Below are 22,355 nucleotides of genomic sequence, written 5' to 3' on the forward strand. Positions count from 1 at the left end.
GAGGCGATGCAGGCCTCCTCGGCCGCCCCGGGTGCTCGATGGGGACCAGGTCAGCCCCGCTCCGGGCTCGCAATGGGTATCGCCGCGGCCCACCAGCCGGCAAGGCCCAACGGCGAAAGGAAGCACTTCTGCACCACGGAGACGGCCAAAACAGGCCCAGCAGGCGCTCACAGTGCTCCGGAGCCGGGATCGATCGTGTCCCTAAGTGGGGAACACTTTGAGATGCAGGATTATTACCAGGATAGTTATGGAGGCGAGGGAGTTCTTGACTCAGGCAGCCATTGCTGTCGCGCGGTAGCTCCGCCCCCGCGCATTTAGAAAGTTATGGGATAAGTTATTATGCCCAAGCTATGAGCACTTGCTGAAGGTCATGAAAGCTAAACTGATTCCATCTCTGAAATACGGTTCTTTGATCTTCCGTGGCAAAGATGTAAAAATCTTAAGATGACATTCAGATAAAAGTTTATAAAATCAGTTTACAGTATTCCCAGATATATACGCCGCGCCAACGTAAGATTAGAATTTGGACTGAAAAGACAAACTTTGGCTCGGCAATCTACTTATTTAAAATCTTTACTATCATTATCACAATCAGAAAAAGGTTCTCTCATATGCCAGTGTTGGCATGAGATTCTGAGGAGCGATTATGCAAGTAGTTGGAGATCATATTTGAATGAGTGTTTACTTAACTTCGAATGCCCAAATTTAGAAGATGAAGTTAGAAGTAAACATGCATTTAAAAGATCAATAAATCAATCAGTTAATCTACTGTCGACCATAACTGACAATGATGAGCTTAGGAAAAAGAACCATTCATGGTCAGTTACTAACTCTTTTGGAAAATTGGAACCACAACCATATTTGCTGTCCTATTTAAAACCGTTTTTTAAAAATAGATCCATGTTAATACGGTTTGTGTGATATCCATCTAAGGATGGATTTCCAAAATGGGAAAAAAATGGCCTTCCAAAGTATGTAGGTTGTGTGGATTATGTGATGAAACACTAGTTCATATTGTAACTTTGTGTCCCCAATTATTAGATGAGCGGAAATTTCTATTAAAATCCATTTTAATGAACTGGGGGTAAGATCTTGTAGAAATGCCATCATCACAAGTCTCACTGGCGCATCGCCACAAATTACTTTTTGTTTTGTTAAGTTTACTTTATTAGCTGAAAAAAACCTATTGTCTTGTGATGAGGCGGTCTTATAAAGTAGGTGTATACATTAATGTGGTTATAGGTATATTTAAAGAATAAAGACTCTGAAATTTTTGTCAGATTATATTGTGATTATAACGTCAGTACAAATGCACTTTACTATATGCCATCTACCTCATTTGTTAACTTTACTGATATCATCTAATCTGCGGGTTTATGGAATACATATTTTATCTGTTAAGAACTGTCGCCATGAACATTGCTCACTGGTCATGCTTCTTACTGTTGCTAAATTAACTGCCTTATGTGCTTTATTTGTGTACATAATAATTTTGTAAATGTTAACCTTAAGAAACTTTACTCTGTGGCTGCTTAAAATAGGAATTGGTCAAATCTTATTCCTTTTTTTTAGTGAATCTGAAGTCATAATGTCATTTTTATTGTTCATGAATGTTTTATTTTTTTCTTTAATCGATTGTAATGATTTTAATTAATCAACAAATACATATTTACAACCGACTCCTCTAGCTGCAGTATCTGCAGCATCTAACACACATCTGATACATGAATTGGAGATAAGCGTATCTTCTTGCACTATTTCCTGCCCATTTTGTTCCTGTGTCCTTCTGGGAGATACTGTAATCGTTCTTCCATCTCATCCCAGTGCCCTATCATACCTAGCCAATAGGCCTTGTGTATTAGCTAGGCGCCAATGATTGGCTGATTGAGCAGCTACTCTTTTCCCTGAGGCATCTATTAATTTTGATTCTTTATCAGGAGGTGATGCCTCACCTGATGTTTGTGTATTTGCCCTTTTACGGGCATTAGAGACTACTAAAGAATGCAAAGGCAACTGACCGTTGATAAAAACAGATGGAGGGGTTTATATTTTTTGTCCACCCTAGGTGTTAATCTACGTACTCCTTAACACCTTGGCTGCGGCGCGAATTCCGCCGCGGTGCTGGACATTCCATTCTTGGGCGTGGTTTGGACGGCCCCCGGCTGTGGTGCGCACACGCCCACCGTGACAGCACCGAAGGGGTTAAAAATATCGTTAGCCGGGTTCATCATACTTTTTAGCATAGGCAAGGATTGTGATGTTCTGTGAGTGTTTCCTAAGATTTCAAATAGGAAATATTCCTCTAGGGCTTCTTTATGTAAAGTCACACAATAGTAAATGGCTGCCCTAGCAATTAACTCCTGATAAACAGTATTATCATCAGGAGGGGAAGGTTTAGCCGGATATAGATCTGTGTGTGTGTCTACAGATGGGTCTATATTGAAGTCATCCCATGGATCAGGTGGTGGCTGATTATAGGGGTCATCATTATCATCTACTATTTCAGGATTTGTATTTGGATAACCTGGTGGTGTGATGTGTAAAGGGTCTGAAGGTGGTATAATAGGTGAAGAAGGTGATGGTGTTTGAGGAATTTCAGTGCGTTTCAGATTCGGTTTGTAATGTTCACTATGCTCTTCTTTTGGGCACATGACAGGCTTTTTCTTCTTTGTAACTCTGTCCCACCTTTAAGGAGTTAAGTAAGCCTTGCTAAACTACTTGATACATTTTCTGCATACATTTCAAAATATAAAAAACACAGGAACAAAAGGAAAATGCATGAGTTTCTTTTAACTGCACTTACAGGGAACGCCTGTAAACTAATGTTTTCTTTTTCCTTGGCCTCTCTTTTTGATTTTGACTTCTATTGTTAAAAACATCAAAGAGCTGTCATTGCCCCCACCCCCCGAGAAAGTGCATTCGTTCTCATGTTGCAATGTAAACAAAACAGTGACCTGTGACCCAGGAAGGAGTCATGTTTAGCTATCGCTAACTCTACAATGGGCGTATGTCCCCATGACGCATCCCTTAAGAGATCTAATAGACTTACCAGGGTAAGATTTAAAACAACACAGGGGACATTACTTGTTTTCATTTTAAACGAACCGTAGACATGGCTGCAACCACCAACTGTATGAAGAGATGAAAGACAAGAATGGCCACTGCTGTGCAGCTTATCAAAACAGCCAGGATATGGAGCTTTCTTTCTTGTATGCTTAGGAAGTTGCCTAATAAATTCACTTTAACTGGATAAGACCCTTCTGGAAACAGATCGTGTTTTTAAAGAGTGCAGGTTAGGGAAACTCTGAAATCTCTTTGACAAGTGTCTTTTAATCACGAGTTTCTGTAAACAGCTGTCTCTTGTTCATTTATTAATAATAAGCTGTTAGCCGCTCATTTGGACACGGAGCAATTTGGAGAGAGGCCAAAGAGAAAAAACAAGCATTTGCAATGCAATAGGTCTCGCATTATTAAAGTTTAAGCTATTGGTGTTGCATTATTTAGCAATGCCAATAGCTCAAGCTTTAATAATGCGAGACCTATTGCATTGCAAATGCTTGTTCTTTTTGAGGGGAATCTTATATTCAGTTTTCATTTTCTTTTTGGAAGATGGTATTGTTGGCTTAGTTGTAATGTGGCCAGTGTCAGGATTTATATGAATTTTCTTCTGCTTTGGATCCACCTTTTGCTTCATTGTCTCTGAAAATAGGCTCTGGTGACTTTAAAGGAGCTTCTTTATGTTTCGGTGCTGACATTTTCAGTGCTGAGCTGGATTTGTCCTTTTGGCTTTGGATCTGAAATGTTTGGGTACCAAAGGGATGTTATCTCGACTCAACCTGGAAGGCTTGACTTGCTGTTTCAGTGCGGAGACGAAATGAGGGCTGTTGGACTCAGATTCTCGGTGCCTGTTGGCAGTGGTGGCCCAATTGCCTTTTGTTTAGTTGGAGTGGGTTTGGTGGGCAAAGGGGCTTTGTTACTCACTACACCCTGTCTAGCTGCAACATCGTGGGCCTCTAGTCCGATCTCCAACTCAGAATCTGAGTTCTGGACGGAGAAGGCCTCTTCTTCTTAAGCTGCCGACACTTCCATCTCTTCTTGCTCGATATCCCCCCAAAGATATCAGGAGTGTCCTCGATATTCTGCCAATGCGTATCTCTTTTTGAACCAGACGGATAATCTTATTGGATCGGAACGACAGACAAGCGTCGCAATCTTCCTCTTTCCTTTCCGGGGAGAGACAGAGGTTACAGACCTTATGAAGGTCGGTGCGCGGGTATTTGGAATGGCACAGTGGACAGATTTGAAACACCGTCCATTCCATCGGCAGAAGACTCGATAATGGATCTTCGAATGGAAGTAGTTGGAAAAAAACAAGCTAGGCCCGAAGGCCACAGTTGAAGTTTTCCAATAGATAAAAAAAGATTTCAGACATTTTCGATACGCAGAGGGTGGAAATACAATCGAAAACAATACAGACGAGGGTAAGTGAACTGTGAACCAAAGGGATCCCGATTGACAGTTTCGAATCGGAGTGCTGCAATACAATACACATTTGAACCCGGTGGCGGAAAGAAAACAATCTAACAATGGAGTCAATCTCCATGCGCATTATTACCGAAAGGAGTCACCACCTTAACTCGTGACTGGAAAATACTTCTTAGAAGAAAAACAATTTGCAAACATCTGGACCCAACACTAGATGGCAGGAGTATGCAAAGCATGTGTACCTTCAGCACACATGCCTCGAACAGGGGTCATATTTTAGTGAAGACGCTTGGATTTCCATACTGAACTAATCTTAAGTAAATTAACCTAGCCCAATTTTGTACTTCAACGAAGTCTTTAACTTTGTTTACCAGGACAACTTTTGGCTATCCTACTTCCAATAGGCTTACATTCATAATGATTATATTGCCTCTATCTGCAATCAACTATTAGTTTCCAATCTTTAACTTTTTTACATTTCTCCTTTACATTTGATTAAATCCTGCCTTTTGAAGGCTTTGAGGTTGCAACTTCTACATTCCTGCACTATGAGATCTGGATGACAACGCCAACCTTAGTTTGAGGAATAAACAAAGCCTAATGGTGTGAATATGCACAACTTGAACATGACTAGTGGCTGGTCGCATTAGCTCAGTGTGCTAATGCTGGTTAAACAGTTCTAATTTTTATTTTTAAAAAACCTTATTGGTCAACTGGGATTGTGTACAGATGCGCCAGTACCGAAATGGGACCAAACTCCTTCTGCTTCCCAGTTGCTGGATGATGGGATTTCTTGGAAGAGGCCAGTTGTTACTTTCTAATGAAACCACCAATGGTTTTTCTGGTAACAAACTATAACTCTTGTGGAAGGTTAATACAAGACAGATGTACACATGACCAAAATGCATCAGAGCAGAGTGTGAGAATGTGGATATCTTCCCCCCTTCACTTGCTCGCTAGTAATCTAGTCTGGTTTTCTTTGAGATGACATCTACCCCACACTGTACTTGACTCCCTTATAGTCCTTATGCTTCTTTTCTTCTTCCCTTGTGAAGCTTTCTATGGAGGGGTGCACACAGAATGGGGATGGTTTTTAAGTACACCTACTTGCAAGTCACAATTCCAGACCAAGAAGACAATCTCTTCCTGTTTGAGTGTGACATTCAGAAGTATAATACCAAACCTTAAATCATACCCAACTGTTGAAAATCAAGGACCTAAGGTTGGTCCTAAAGAAATCCACACGAACCATAGGGCAGTTGTTTTGGGTGAAAGGTGTAGGCTTGGAGATGGTGGAGGAACTCATTCTCTCCAAGAGCATCAAACCGGTTTTTAATCTTGCCAGCAGACCCCTTAATAAAATAACAGGTTACAACTGGGGTAAACCCTAGGGAATTTTATTCTTACATCCCCGCACCCTCATAGGTGTTTGTTTGATGGTCAAGGTAGCGCCCGTCCAGATACTGACTTTATCTGGGCAAAGACTAAATGATGAAGCATGCCACTAACAGTCTTAGTGGGTGAGATTCCTTTAAAAACTTGAATAACTATGTAAGATTATAAAGGCATTAAGTTTCTGAGAGTGTTTCCTCCTTCCCTCATATTTTTAGGTTTCGCCTGGCGATCCGCTGCGCAGCAGCGTTCGCGCAGGTCGAAATCTTATGATCCTACAGTGTGGGGCTTTGTCCCGCCTTCTCTTCCATTGGCTAGCTCCATAAATGGAGGCTAGCCATTGGAAGAGATTGGCTGTCAATCACTCTTTCCCCGTCGGAACGCGATTCGGGGGCGTTTCCGTGTCTTTTTTAAGTCCCGCCCTCTCCTCTTCCCATTGGCTGGAATTTTACCTTCCAGCCAATGGGAAGGGGAGAGCACGAAAAACACGCCCACAACCCCCGTCCCTCCCCCCCCATCGTCTTGTTTAGCGGCCATGCTGCCTCGACTCAACACACACAATGGAGGCACGCAGCGAGTTAATTGTCTTTCCCACGGCGCTCTGCCCCAGCACCACCAGGCACACGGTGCGAGCAGCGAGCTGGGGCCAGGCTGACGGAGCGCCGCAGCGGCCGGGGCAGAGGGAAGGGCGAGCTCATGGTGCCCTTGCTCAGTCAGCTGCTCCGTCCTCTGTGCCCCAACGTCTCCGCTGCTCCCTGGACGCGCTCCCTCGTCACTCCTCAGACTCCAATGCGCGAGCACGCTGGCTCTGGCGCAGCTCCATGTCCCCAGCTTCGGCGCCTGCACCCTTCCTCTGCCCGGGTCTCTGCTCTTGGTGTGCAAGTGGGCATCTTGGCGGGGCTGTGGGATCAGAGACCACTTGTGCCCTCCTGCCCCGATTTGGTGCCGGGCCCACCTATACCGCCGGCCATCGAGGTGAACACCGGAGAGCTGCGGAGACTCGAGATGGCAGGTCGGGCCTGTATGTGTGTGTGATGAGTGAGTGCGGCCTGCAGCGGTGTCTGCCCCCGATGTGTGTGCATGATGGTTGTTTGTGGCCTGCAGTGGTGTCTGTCCCTATGTGGGTGATGAGTGCGTGCGGCCTGCAGAGGTGTCTGTCCTTGTGTGTGTGGCTCTGTGTGTGAGATAAGTGTGTGCGGCCTTCAGCGGTGTCTGCCCCCGATGTGTGTGTGTGATGAGTGCGTGCGGCCTGCAGCGGTGTCTGCCCCCGATGTGGAACTGCAAATTTAAGGATTGTAATCTGCTGTTCCCTGCAGACTGCCAAAATATTGCCAGAAATTAGCTACGGAATCTGTCATTAAAGCGCCAAGAGGCCTTTAAGCGTGCCCTGCGCTACCTGCCCACATCCACATGCGTCACATACAGGACAGAAAGGTTGGAAGGACGGACTCAGCCTCGGGATACTGTAGAAAGGGCAGCCGGGCATCTCCCCTTGAGAGCTGGGTGCGTTCAGTATTATTTAAAATAATAATGCCTGAGTGTTTACAGAGAGTAACCAAAAGATATCTAAAACAAGGTCTGTGATTCTTAATTTAGGAGTTTTCTCCAGATCCTACGTGGTCCAGGTGCGCACTTGAGATTGTACGAATGGTCACTACTGTATTGTTTTTGACGTTATGAGGACGTTTCTACCACCCCTTATTAAGACAGCACTATATATCGCCTGTCTGTGTGTGGTTAAAGTGCACTTGGCAACCCTCTGGTCAGCGAGGCCGTTCCCAGAGTTCAGGAATGACGGACCGCAGGTGTGCATTCAGTGTCCGGAGCAAGGGTCGGCTCATTCCGGTTCCTCCGGTCACACAGGCCTGCAGGCTGGTTAACAGACCGCCGAGGGCCGCCGCACGGGGCAGGGAGGGTTCCGTGGGAAGGACGAGGCGACAATGGGCGTTCCTGGGTGGGGCCGCTACCTTGGGGTGGGCGAACAATGGCATCTCGATGCGGGTGCCATCCGTCTGATTGAAAGCCATCCACCCAGAAACGCCCAGCCATTAGCAGCCCCTGTGGGCAGAGGAGCCCGCCCGGCAACCGGGGGTGCCCACTTAACTCCTGTTGATGAGTTTAACATTTAAAAGACGCAGCACTTTCAGAAGAACAGCCTCCCCTCTTTCCATAGGGACAAGATGTTATCCTTCTGTTTGCAGAGATAATTGTATTTAGCATTGGAATGAGCCCCCGACCCTCACGCTGGGTCACCCTTTGAGATGTAAATTCCCTCTGTGGAGGGGTTATTCAGTCCGTTTTGGAGAGCGCACCTTCGTAGCTTGTTACACTGCGCGCCTTACGCTGTTTTTACACTACTCTTTTACTGCCCTGGTGTTTCAGTTGATTTATCACCGTTATCCTGTCTGCTGGCGCGTTTACCTTAGTCTGTAGAGCGAGAAAGGAAAGAACTGATGCTCCGGTTGTGTTGTGTCATGGAAGTGACGTTTCGTTAGCTTCGTCCATGTCCCACTGACTGAGCGCTGTGACGTGCGTAGCAGCACTCTAAAGCTACGTCCGCAGGTGGAATAATAAACCTATGGTAGGACTTCGACGATGAAGACAGTTAGGTGGCCTTGGGATGTTTTTTAGTCAATATCTCGGTGGTTGTTCCCTGCCGACATCTGCTTTTGGGGGTTGGTCGGACAACAGGGATGACGCTCGTCATATCTACAGTCTTTGGACTGTCTCAGCCGGGCCTGGGGGCGCTGTTGAACAGAAAAGAGCGAACGGGGCACATCAGCGTGACCGGGGCCGGGGTCTTCATCCAAACGCACACTCTCTGGTTGCATCTGCGCAGGGCGCTCACTGAGGGGTCGCCACGCACAAGAGTGGTATTCACCACGTGGGTCAGGGGGGGGCAAAGCGGGGCCCTCACCCACCCCAAGCAAACAAAGGCGGCTTTCAGAGGCTGGCGAGGGCACAGGGACAGCCAGGAATATGGCTGGATGTGTCCGAGCGCAGCAAGCGCCACTTTCAGAAAACACCCTCTATGCAGAACTTAAAACGGTGCCAGATTGATGTTCTGAAATTAGAAATTATATAGATTTTTTAAATATATATATACAGAGACGCAAGTCCCCACGAACTTTATCGAAGCACCAAAGCTCAGAAAAAGTAAGCCAACATAAAGAGTATATTGAAGCCAATCCAGAAACGTTTAGGGTCAAGGCTTGAGGCCTTCTCTAGATGATTCTTTGCTGCCGCTGACCTTCTTCCTACAATTTGCACCTCTAAAGCAATCAATCGAAGGTGATGCTCAATATGTACTCTTCGAAGTGCCGATTAAAGATACTGGCGCATAGTGCACCTCAACAGCATCGGATAAAAAGATATGGCCGCGGTGCATACCTCGAAAGCATCTGACCAGAGATAATGGTGTGTTGTGGCTTTTGGCCGCATTTGGTGGAAAGTCATGGCACAACGCACAACTTGACAGCATTTTATCAATGTTAATGGCATGGTGTCAGAGATTGTGAAGATGGTGTGCCCCACCACCACATCAACCACCACATCCGCAACCACCACATCCACAACCACCACATCCACAACCACCACATCCACCACCACCACATCCACCACCACCACATCCACCACCACCACATCCACCACCACTACATCCACCAGCACCACATCCACCATCACCACCACATCCACCATCACCACATCCACCATCACCACCACATCCACCATCACCACATCCACCATCACCACATCCACCATCACCACATACACCACCACATCCAACACCATCACCACATCCAACACCATCACCACATCCAACACCATCACCACATCCACCACCACCACATCCACCACCACCACACCCAACACCACCACACCCAACACCACCACATCCAACACCACCACATCCAACACCACCACATCCAACACCACCACATCCAACACCACCACATCCAACACCAGCACATCTATCAGATCCAACACCACCACATCTATGAATGAGTGTAAATGTAATAGGTCTGGAATTTGCGAGAGATTAAGCTATTGGCATTGTAAATGACAATGCCATTTATTTATCGGTTTTCAAAACCAACACATAAATAAAAAATGTGTCATTTACAATGCCAATAGCTCTAACTTTTGCAAAGGCGAGACCGTTGCATTGTAAATGCTTGTTTTTCACTATTTCAGACGAAGGGCTAAATGCATACCTTTTTAAAGTAGCCTGTCAGAATTTGAAAACAACGTTTTTCAGACTATATCTTTCAGGTTAACACCCCCTCCTTTATAGCTTCTCCCTCTTACATATGTATTTCGTAAGGCCTGTTATCGTAATGAGCTCTGCGGCCCCTCTGGCCATGCTCATGCTATCAAATACTTTAGATAAATCAAATAAAAATTAATTGTTGTGCAAGGGGTCTCTTTGTCACTGTGTAAGTTGCCCTTTATGTCACCTTGTGGAAAATTAGTACGTTTTGGTGAACATTATCTGCGCCATCTTGCCTCTTCCCTGATGCCACACTTTTGTCGTGCGCGCCCGCCATTTTAAGATGCCCCGATCAGAACAAACCCTTTTGCATGCCGCTGGCCCCTGACATAGCCCTTTGCCTTCGCTAAGCCCGCACGCTGACCACCCCCTGCTTGCACCTGCCTTGAGTCATAAACCCCTCTTCGGCGCTGCTCTGCCCCAGGCCCTCATCCTGTTCCCAGCGCGACACCTCCCTGCCTTCCTTTCATGATCTCCGGCCCTTAGATGCAAACCCCCTTTTTTCCCCGTGTGCCCGTTTTGTCCTCCCCGTTCCCAAGCCGACACCCAGCTTTGCCGATACCATCCTTGCCCCTCCCCGTACAATAGAAAGCTTCCCCCATCAAAGAATCCCCGGGTTGATCAAAGCCCCCACCCCATGAGACCCGATCAAACCCCCCACATTCCGTGAATCGGCGGATTATCCAGCTGCGCGATGCTCACCACCTGTTGTGACTAGGGTGGGGACTTCAACTGTAAATGTGTGTGGGAACGGGCCCCAAAGGGGGATTCCGGGTATGTCTTTCCGTATATCAAAGCTTTGTCACATGTATGTAAACTGTAATAAAAACCATAAAACACTGTATATAAGGGGCCAGGCCTCAAACGTAAGTTAGAGCACCTCAGAACGATACCTTCTGTCCGTTTCGTTGTGTTCTCCTCCGGAGAGAATAATAAAAAACCTTGTTTCCTGCTTTCCAGTCTCCAGCGCCTGCCTCTTCGTTGATTTAAATAACTAGAGGGTCACAGAGGCAATACTGCCGGGCAAATATCGATTGTCCCCGACCCGATTGAACTTTTTACAATTGGCGTCCCAAGCGTGGGGCCCATCAGCGACTCGTGGATCCAGTGGGAGAGGTCCCGACGACAGAGTGAACGACTGCAACGATCGGGAGAGCTCTTGCCCAATAGACCCTCGTCTGGCAGCCGATCATCCGAACTTCACTAGTTCCGAGCAGACCTCTCTCGAGTGATCTACGGTCCTGACTGGGAACCATCAGGAGTGCCGTGAGAAATACGAGAAAAAGAGGACGATCGGGCGCTGGATTCGGAAGACAAGAAACTGTCCACATGGTCCGGGTAAGGTCGTGTTGCCACGACAAGTTGCGAAAGAATTTGTTTTGATTGCTTGATTGTTCAAAAATACTAGTATTGCTCTTGTTTATTTTTATTTAGAGATTCACTGTCTGCAAACGGAGAAACAACAGGCTCCCTCTCCCTTTGCAAGCAGTGGAGGATAAGTAGGGTAGCAGCCGTGCTTGTTCTTTTTCTCCCCCACTCAATAATTGCTTGAAACTGAACTGTTGTTCGCAAAATATTGTTTCCTGGAGATTCCCTGTCTGCAAGTAGGGAAGAGACCACCCTTTTTGCAGATAGTGAAAAGGGTAGGTGACGCAGATCTTTGCGGTCCTACTCATTCTCCCCATTGTTATTTTGTTGGTCTTTTGGTTTTTTGGCCCATGAGGTATTCACTACCTGCAAACAACGTAGAATAGAAATATTCTGTCTAGTCTTTGCACCTAGTGATAAGATAGGCAGTGCTGACTCTTTAGTCCCTCGTTACGAGCCGTCATGTCTGTCTTCTCCCCATTGATGAATAGCCTGTTTTGCCCGGACCGGGTGCTAGAGGTGGACCATATAGCTCCACTAGAAGGCACCCCTAATAAGGACATGTTCATAAACTATGGGTTAGTCACCATAGCTTATAATAAATTATGGCACAGGTATACCGAAGATAGCCAAGACAAACAGTGGCCACTGGCAGGATCCTTTGACCTTGATAAAATAGAAACGTTAGAAATAGCCCTTCGAAATAATAAAACAACGCCAATCATGCTCGACAGTCTCGGTATGTGGCGCAGAGAGGCTACGAAACGACAGAGAAAAGACGAGGATAGACCAAGTAGGGAAATATACCGACAGGACAACCCCAGAACACTGCTACCCACAACTTATCCCCCGACACTACGCAAAGGACGACCAGACTTAGGGTCAGACCAATGCGCTTTTTGTAGGTATGTCGGACACTGGAAAGCCCAATGCCCGACTCTACTGAGCGTGAGTAAAGGCAAAGGGCCGACAAGAACGACAGACCGACAGTACGAGAAAAGGCGCGAGACAGAGAAGAACCCGACTTACATAGACAGACCAGACAGAACTACCACGTTTGATTATGCCCGATGGCACAGATTTCGCCAGGAAAATCTCAGCGGCATGCTCAAGTTCTCCTAGGTCGGGCAATGTCAAGACGGGAACCCAGCCTCGTTTAAAATTCACAGACGGAAAGAGATAATTATGACCAATAACTGTTTTTTATATTTGTCTTGGGTCTTTGTATGTCGTACTTGTACTGTCCCCCGTCTGAGTTTGTGTGTGTGTAATGTACAAATCTGCGTCATCCCTCTACACGTGTTTCCGTGTTACTCGACCTCTGTTAGCAGAAACCTAGCATCAAAACAACCTGAAAAGAAAGAAATGGTAAAGCAACATCCGTAGACCATTAATAAACTTGAACTTTTAATTTAACACAACAAACAAGGAATAATAACGATAAACTGTAGAAAACGAAAGTCAAACAGAACATTCGCCCCCCCCCCCCATTCTGGAACCTTCCAAAGTAGGGCAGGGTTACGGCTACGCCCAACCAACGGCAACCCATATAAGGCGAGCCCCGCCGCCAACTCTTGGTCAGGAAATCTTAACGTATGGGGGAGCCGGAGGAGAGGCAGGAGCCCGCAGCTTGGGCATTTGCAGGTAGTCCCGCCACATGTCTCCTTGGCCGGCCGCAACGGGCCTGGAAAGACTAAGGTAGTCCCGCCACATGTCCAAGAGGAGAACGAGGCACCTCTTCCTTTTCTCTTCCGTCACAGCCGCAGCAGTCCTGGACGGCGGGATGTCCTGCACGTACCTCCACAACAATTTGTCCAAGTTGGGCTGGGAGGGAGAGGCGACGCGGACGAGCCTCTCCCACCTCCACCGGTAGGAGGTTTCCCAGCCCCCAGCCCGACGCCGAACATCCCCAGTCAGGCGATGGTGCCCATACTTCCACAGCACCGAACGTACAATGGCGGTACCCCAGTACTTGCGCAGCACCGAACACACAATGGTGGCACCCCAGTATTTGCGCAGCACCGAACGTACAATGGTGGCACTTGGGGAACACCGGATGTGGAGAGGCCTTCATGCGGGGCGATGAAAAGGAGCGGCATGGAGTGCACCGGGAAAAGGAGACCATGTGAACGAGTCTCCCTCGCCCCCAGGTGGGGGCATCACGGCTGCACCCCAGCTGAACGTCCCGCTCTCACAAAACAGGGACCTCTTCCTTTCACTCCGAAGGGTCTCTTCCATTCTTGCAAACTCGACGAGAGTGGCCCCTGTAGGGCCTCAAAATGGCGTCTGGATCCGCTGGAAGGCGGGCCCCGGCCACTAGAGTAACTTTGGCCAGCCATACAACTCGAACATTTGTCTCATGGAGCACGAGCCCCCATCTCCGACAGCATCTCCGCAGCCTTGAAGATCATACAAAGGTCCCCGGCGGAACCTTCGGCCTTTGCGGGTTTCCGGTAAGGGACGGCTGCCTTGATCGCCAACGAAACAAACATGACATTGCCACACCTTCTGTTAGCGTGAATTCTAGAACTGCCGAAAGGGACTCTGGTCCAAACTGCCAGTAATGGAAACATTTCCCCCTGATGCTGCTTCCGGACTGTGCCGGCCCCGCCCAAAATGGCGCTGGTATCAATCGGAACTTACGAACACCTCGTGGTGTTCCTTCGCACTAATATAAACTTGATGTTCTGAGATTTTATATGATCCTTTGTACACTTGGCTAGAAAAGACAAAGAGAACTTACTCGATGAACAAAATGAAGAAAAATCCCCATTACAAATGTTGATTACGAATGTACAATGTGTTATATTTTTATAACTGATGTAAACCTCATTTACGACGCACACGTACGGTATGCATATAGGAAATCTGATTACAACTGTTATGATTATGCTTCTAAATTATGAAAATATATGCCCCCGAACCCCCAGCCAATTAATAGACGTTTTAGTCTCTTACAAATGAATGAGTAAAACTTTCCGATGTTTTTATTGTTGCAAACGACACCCCCCACTGTACGCACTTTAGCCATTGCCACGACCGACCAAATACGACCGCACCCTCCTAATCCATATGCTGAAATGAATTTGAAAAATAAAGTCTTTGAAACTATGGACGGGTATTGCATGCTTTATTTTAAAAAAACAATATGGGATGGGTGGGAAAGTTCTTTTCTGTGCACCCTACTCTGCTCTCTCTTTAAGGTTAAAGGAAGATGGTTACCCAGCCCTGGAGGACGGATCGGATCAACAACACGACACTCCGCCTTAAAAGTACGCGACTGACTCATGAACTCTCGCGTAGAGGAAGACCGTGACTTCCAAGGATGGGTAAAACGAATGGTGAAAATGAGGGAATGTAAAAGGAGGGTGAAATGAAATAATGTAAATACTGTAAAGTGCAACGTTCCAAAGTAGCAGGGACCCAAGAACCGAAGAACTTTAGAACGCCACGGCGTTGGAAGAGGTTTAAGGATCCCGATAGTGAGATATATCCTTTGACTAGATACCTCGCACTAGGCACCTCTGGTTTCCTTTTTATGTTTCCCCGCACCCGCCCTACATGAACACACTACCCCCCCCCGACTCCGAAAACCATATCCCCGGGGACCCTGCCCCAAGGAGGAAAGACGAGTAAGAGGTAAGTAAAGGACTTATGAATCCATGTATTTGAATGCGCGCGAATGCTGTCTCCCCCACCCCACCCCCCTCTTTTCCTCCCTCTGCAGGTTACATCAGAGATTACAGCCAAGGTGTGGCGAAGATCTGAGACCTTGCCATGTCTAGATACACGAAACGGACTAGCGCCGCAGGGTGGTGTCTAAGCACGCCTGCAAACTACTCACGTATCGAACAAAACCCGAAAAATTAGCACAAACCTGATAAAAAGTGATCACCCTTAAACCAGACCGGACAAGTGAACCCATGTCACGTATGATGCGAAACTATGAGGGAATGTGTGCGTGTGTGACTGAGGCGTTGACCCAACTGGTCAAAGGACCGAGAATGCGAGAAAGTGCGACAAAATGGTACCTCCTTTTTTTCTTCTTTCCTTTTCTCAAAGCACGTCCCCTCTTCCCTGTCTAATGCTCAAACTGCATGATTACAAGATTCTAACGCGGACTCGTGAATACCCTTTACTGTGTAAATGCACTAAATAGCCTTTCTTGAATGCACTGCCGCCCTCTCTGTTGCACGTGTACTATTTAGCCTGCCGTTGCACTCTCTCTCTCTCTCTCTCTCTCTCTCTCTCTCTCTCTCTCTCTCTCTCTCTCCCCCCCCCCCCTCTCTCTCTCTCTCTCTCACTCTCTCTCTCTCTCTATTTCTGCACTACCACTCTTTCGAGTGGTTAGCCCCGAAATTGGCAGATTGCCACCCCTAGCACATCACCTAATTGGCTTCAAATACCGTCAGTATTTGCACAAACGCTTGTCCTTAATACAATCACCCTAAGGCCGCGTCATTACCTCTCCTTTTCCGCTAGAAGTCAATGAACCCAGGTTGGGCCGTAAGGGAAAGGACAGGTAAGACGACAGAGGTTCCCTAATCTGACCCGAAATAAGGGAACTACATGTCAAACGGCTCCTATAGTATAAAACAAGGACCTCAGAATACGCGACCCTCCCCTCCCTGAATCGTCGCAATACCCAAACCAGAAAAACGATCACCCCCGTTACCTCCCCTGTCTATGTCCCTGGTTGCTTCCCATAAAACCCCTGTCCTTCCTAGTTAAGTAACCGGGCTGTAAAAGGTTACGTAGGACCCAGAATGATGTTTTACAAGGTTAACAGACTAGACCAAGGTAAAAAGAAATCATCAAAATGAACCCCGCAGTAGTTGAAAAACAGGATGCACCGATAGAAAGGAAATGTTTAGCCATGTTCGTCTCTCAGCAAAATACCTGTGTAGTACCATGTTGACGACTCACTGTACCCTTTTGTAAATATGAAACTCTAGAGAACGGCATATCTTTGCCAGATTTGTCTCCCGAAGGTGGGTTACCATCAGATGAACTGTCATGCCTGTAATAAATGATTATGAAGGAAAGTCATAGTGAATCCAACAGGTCCGCCACCGGTCATTCATATGCCAGCTGTGAACATTAAATATAACGGACATTTTCATTCTTTGCCTGAAGCTGGGAGAGAAATAGGTTTTTTAGATTATCTTCATCTGCAAATTTTCTAAAGACTGTCTTTTCAAACTTGTTTAAGGGTACTGCTGTTGGAGGAGAGAAGGACCGGATGTGGGAGCACGAGGCCCGACTGCAGACTAAGGAACACCTGCGACATTAGCCAAGGCGAGACCACGACTGAAAAGAGCTGCAGGACGAGGCACTGTTTTCGACAGCATGAAAAGAAAGGGTCGACCTGATGCCCCTGCTCGACGTCCAGAGCCTGTCGACAAGTCCCCGCTCTCTGAATTCCGTCACACGCCCGCCTATTTGAAGTCTCTCGTTTCCCTAGTTTGTTCCTAATTTGGCCTTGCTCCATCCCCCTTTTTCCTCTGACCTACCCTATGGACTGTTTTGAACGCTCTTCTTCCATCTGAACTTTCTGACAATCACCTCAAAGGGGTATACACCCGTTACGACGCAACTTTTACTCCGCACTACCATTACAACGCGGGCATTACAACGCATGACATTACAACGCATTGCGCTGGGGGGCGCTCTAGGATAAGAGGTAAGTTTAATTTACTATCCAACACCTTCCCTAGGGTCCACGGGGACTGGAGTTAGAATAGTAAATTATACTTACCACTATCCAGCACCCCAAAGCGCTATGCGTTGTAACGGTATTCGTTGTAAATACCGCGTTGTAATGGTATGCGGAGTAAAAGTATGCGTTGTAACGTCATACATCCCCTCAAAGGACACAGGGCGAAAAGGACCTTTTTGACCGGAGACGCGAGGAAAGGGTCGTGCCCTGCAACGCAGAACTTAGAACAGAGCTGGACTCGTAGCTCCACCGCCGGTGCTCAACAGCGCCAACGAAAGACCACAAAGAACAATGAGAACTCATAAAACTTCGAACATTCGACATCATCAGCCACCGTTTTGCTACGCCTCATTTCTCTCCCAGCCGCCATTGTATTGATCCTGCTCCAATCCGAATCCGAAATATGTAACAACCTGCCAGTTCACGTTATGATATGTACTTGCTGCTCTCGCTGCAGAACCGTTTTTTGTATTGCATTCCTATGACTTTCCTGCTGAACAAGTTTATCAAAGTTTATCAAATAGGTGCACCTCCTAAAAACTAGAAACCTCAAAATGTATTGTTTACAACTCTTTTTCATCTAGGGTTCCTACCGTTTTCTTTCTCATGCTCACCACAGTAGAACCGAATAGAAAATGAATCAGCAAGATGTCTTGAATATGTTAAAGGGAGAACTGTGGAAAATTAGTACGTTTTGGTGAACATTATCTGCGCCATCTTGCCTCTTCCCTGATGCCACACTTTTGTCGTGCGCGCCCGCCATTTTAAGATGCCCCGATCAGAACAAACCCTTTTGCATGCCGCTGGCCCCTGACATAGCCCTTTGCCTTCGCTAAGCCCGCACGCTGACCACCCCCTGCTTGCACCTGCCTTGAGTCATAAACCCCTCTTCGGCGCTGCTCTGCCCCAGGCCCTCATCCTGTTCCCAGCGCGACACCTCCCTGCCTTCCTTTCATGATCTCCGGCCCTTAGATGCAAACCCCCTTTTTTCCCCGTGTGCCCGTTTTGTCCTCCCCGTTCCCAAGCCGACACCCAGCTTTGCCGATACCATCCTTGCCCCTCCCCGTACAATAGAAAGCTTCCCCCATCAAAGAATCCCCGGGTTGATCAAAGCCCCCACCCCATGAGACCCGATCAAACCCCCCACATTCCGTGAATCGGCGGATTATCCAGCTGCGCGATGCTCACCACCTGTTGTGACTAGGGTGGGGACTTCAACTGTAAATGTGTGTGGGAACGGGCCCCAAAGGGGGATTCCGGGTATGTCTTTCCGTATATCAAAGCTTTGTCACATGTATGTAAACTGTAATAAAAACCATAAAACACTGTATATAAGGGGCCAGGCCTCAAACGTAAGTTAGAGCACCTCAGAACGATACCTTCTGTCCGTTTCGTTGTGTTCTCCTCCGGAGAGAATAATAAAAAACCTTGTTTCCTGCTTTCCAGTCTCCAGCGCCTGCCTCTTCGTTGATTTAAATAACTAGAGGGTCACAGAGGCAATACTGCCGGGCAAATATCGATTGTCCCCGACCCGATTGAACTTTTTACAACCTGGCACAATATGGGTGTAGGAAAAACTGTCAGCTCATTTCTACTGAACTCAAAGAGGTCACTGGTTCTCTTTTTCGAATTTTTCTTATCTTATCTGAATAGGAAGAAACTGACAGGAGGGCAGGCATGTGTTTCTGAAGGTTTCTTCCACTCCTGTTTGTATACACAATTCCTCTTGGCTTCTGCATTTACTCGTGAATTGTTAAGCCTTTTGGTGCCATGGGACGGTGGGGACGCAGACCACATTAGTCACCTAATTTGTTCCAGTCACTGACCTCTCTTTTGAAGGTAAACCTAACAGGAATGAAAGATCTTCTTTTATGCCAGCATACGTTGATACATGGTGTGGAGACAGTTTTGGGGTAATTTAACATGTACTTTTTTCTTGCCCCTTTCATGAATGCTAGGTTTCTCATACTGTGCTACACAGTCACTGTTAGTATCTTTCTACTCCTTTGCCCGGCATGCTGGCAATGCTGAATACCCCAAACTAGCTGCACTGATTCCACACTATATATATATATTTCAATTATAAACATCTGGCCTATTACATGATTCACATCAATATTAATCGAAATAACTTCGAAGTCTCTCTACATCAGAGTTGTTTTTAACAATTTTCAAGGGACCGAAATAGCCAACCTGGTAGATTCTAAGAGATCAACTCAAAAATCAATACTGATACAGAGGATAAGAAGCCAGGCACGGTGCCTATATAGCAAGCTGTAGGCAATAAGAGGTTCAGAGGCAGCACATCAAATGTGTGCAACACAATACCAGCAGGACCACTCAAACTTCTCGAGGCGGTCTGTAGCATGAACATCATGTGCGGAGAATCTGAGGCAGCAGTATAGAACAGCTTGCAAAAGGCGTGTGTTCGCCACCAAGGTTGCTTACACAGCATCATTATGGAAGTCACATCAGAACAGGCTCCTCACATGGAACTTACACTAACTGGTGACGCTTAATTTACAATGGAATCCTGAAAGCAATGTCTTACGGTAAAATGCTCCAACTGGAAAATGTAACCCCTCCCACATATTTCTTCTCCCACTATACCTTAAACAATAACGGTTGCTAACATTAATTGCATTTCACTGTTGTAAATGTGCAGTATACATATTAAGGGAAATCAAACACATTAATTCTAGGAATGTTGTAAATGCCACTTGCCCTAAAATCAAGCAGCTTAAATTCAAGACCTGCAATTTTTATTATTTCTTTTACTGCGTGCTGTGGTTGCCGGTTCCCAAACGTAAGCCATTTTATATTTATAAGTAATGTAAAAATAGTGTCATGAACATCTTACGCATTTTCATGGTTAACATCACGAAGTCGTCTTCCGCTTAAATCTCGACAAGCCTCTCTGTTTGTTGTCTTTTCAATTTGAGCACCAAGAGCTCGCAGCATAGATCCAAACCCTTCGAAATAAATAAAATAAAAAGATGTTACAATTATATCATGGACATTACTGAATTGTCTATAAGCTCTACCTGCCTAATTTTAGATCTTACAAACCTTGTCAATGAACTACAACGTATCCAAAAATCACGACATGAAATCACTAAGTCCAGCTCTGTGACTCTTAGACTTTGATAACCGTGCTTCTTCACTCGTGGACCCCTGTAGGTCCATGGTGCCTATTCAGGGGGTCCAAAGACGTATATGAACTCTAACCCTTATTTTCTGCCAATAATCATGCCCATTTTTAGATCAATAACGGTAGAAAGGTGGTTTGTCTTATAAGGATAACTATTTCATCAAGTAACAATAACACTTAAAGTCTATTGTATTACATTCCCAATGTACCTCATGTATGTATTATTAAAATCAATAAAATCATATTTTTTTTAAAATAATCAAAAGAATTTTTGAAACCTTAGTGAGAAGATTACTAGTTAAGGTCAGAGAAAGTGTGAATGTACATAGTCACTTGACACATTCCGACTAACTAGCTGAGGACTAAAAACACTTCTGAATTGATTATAACTTACAAACAAGCATTTACAATGCAATAGGTCTCGCAATAACATTATTGTGAGCTATTGGCATTGAAAATGTTAATGTCTTTTACCCCTGTTGACCCCCAGGTGCCTTAGCAGTCACTAAACTGTGTCTCTCTCGTCACGCACTGCATCAATGCCAAGGTCCCAAGTGCCCGACAGGCACTGAAGCTGTCTCTTTCTCGTCACTCACTGCTTTAATGCCCAGTTGCCCTGGCAGTCACTGAAGCTGCTTCTCTCTCGTCAGTCACTGCAATAACCCTCTAGTCCCAGGTTCCCTGGCAGTCACTGAAGCGGTCTCATTCTCGTCGCTCACTGCATTAATCCCCTAGTCCCAGGTGTCCTGGCAGTCACTGAAGCGGTCTCTCTCTCTCCTGTCACTGCATTAATCCTGACGTCATCAAATACTCGAGCGGGCCTATTGTTAGTGAGTGTCCGAAATACAGGGCTGGGCAGTAGCCAGCGACCCCTTTAAAAATGAGAGTTCTAATTGTTTTAGTCAATATGTTCAGATACATTTCTCTGCTAAATTATATTTCAAAATACCTCAGGTCGCTAGCATAATAATACTGAAGATCCGAGGGGAAGGGGTGGCCAGAGCTCAGACACACATGGAGGGGGGTGTAAGGGGTGGCCCGCGCGCTCACACACAGAGGAGTGGCAGTTCACACACTGGGAGGGGGGCCGAGCTCAAACAGACACTAGGGAGGAAGGGAGGGCCCAGGATCACACTCGCTCATACACGGGGGAGGGGGCGGCCTGCGCGCACTCCTACACCGGGGCGGTGAGACTTCCCTACTCCACACTCCTCCTACTCGCAGTCCTCCTCCTCCTTCTCCCCCCTATCCGCCTCTCACATTCAGGGGCTTCCCGACGCCATCTTGGAACCGGCGTGAGGGAGGCTACAGCATAATGAGCCAGGGACTCGGGCCAAACCAACAGGCGCAGCGTAGAGAGGGGGATCCGGCAGTTCCCAGCACAAAATGAATTAATAATTCTGTCTCGATGACCTCGAATGGCCCCGGCACAGACGTCACAGAAGAGGAGGCGCAGTGTCACTGGTACCTGAACATGAACTTGGACAATCCACAGGAGCAGACGACTATTCCTCAATCCCCTACCTCACAACTGCGAACCTAAGGCTCACTAACAGCAAAGAGGGGGAAAGGGGAGTTGGAAGAAAAGAGACTGCACCACTTGAAACCCAGGGCTGGTCCCGAGAAGATCTTTGGGCTGGTCCTGAGTTGCTTCTTCTTTATTTTCCTGTCTGTTTGCAGTGCTTTGCCACTCTCTATGTATTCGGAGGTAAATTTGTATGTTCTACACCTTCTATGTGTGTGCTATACTGGATACTCCTGTATGCCCACTTTGTAATGAGTAGAATTAATCTCTTATTTCTCTAGTATCTTCAGAGGGTCAACTCTTCAAATTCATAGAGAATATGGTCCTTGTTATTTACCAGAGGCATCGACCAAGACGCTGCATCTCCACTCAGGTAGGACAATACAAAAGCCACTTTGGACTGATCTTCCTTAAAAATGATGGGTCTGCATAAAAAGTGTAAGAA

The 22,355-nt window shown here is 46.5% G+C and overlaps 1 protein-coding gene across 1 annotated transcript in view; it reads right to left on the reverse strand.

Annotated features, from left to right (window-relative positions):
* The window catches only part of SDE2 (spliceosome associated SDE2), a 309,663-nt gene that overhangs the window by 157,007 nt on the left and 130,301 nt on the right, over window positions 1-22,355 (reverse strand). The window contains exon 3 of the mRNA XM_078647545.1: window positions 20,095-20,206. Coding sequence (XP_078503671.1) covers window positions 20,095-20,206 — 112 coding nt within the window. The remainder of the gene's footprint in view (window positions 1-20,094; window positions 20,207-22,355) is intronic.

Source organism: Lissotriton helveticus, chromosome 6 (assembly GCF_964261635.1).
Source record: "Lissotriton helveticus chromosome 6, aLisHel1.1, whole genome shotgun sequence".
Taxonomy (NCBI): domain Eukaryota; kingdom Metazoa; phylum Chordata; class Amphibia; order Caudata; family Salamandridae; genus Lissotriton; species Lissotriton helveticus.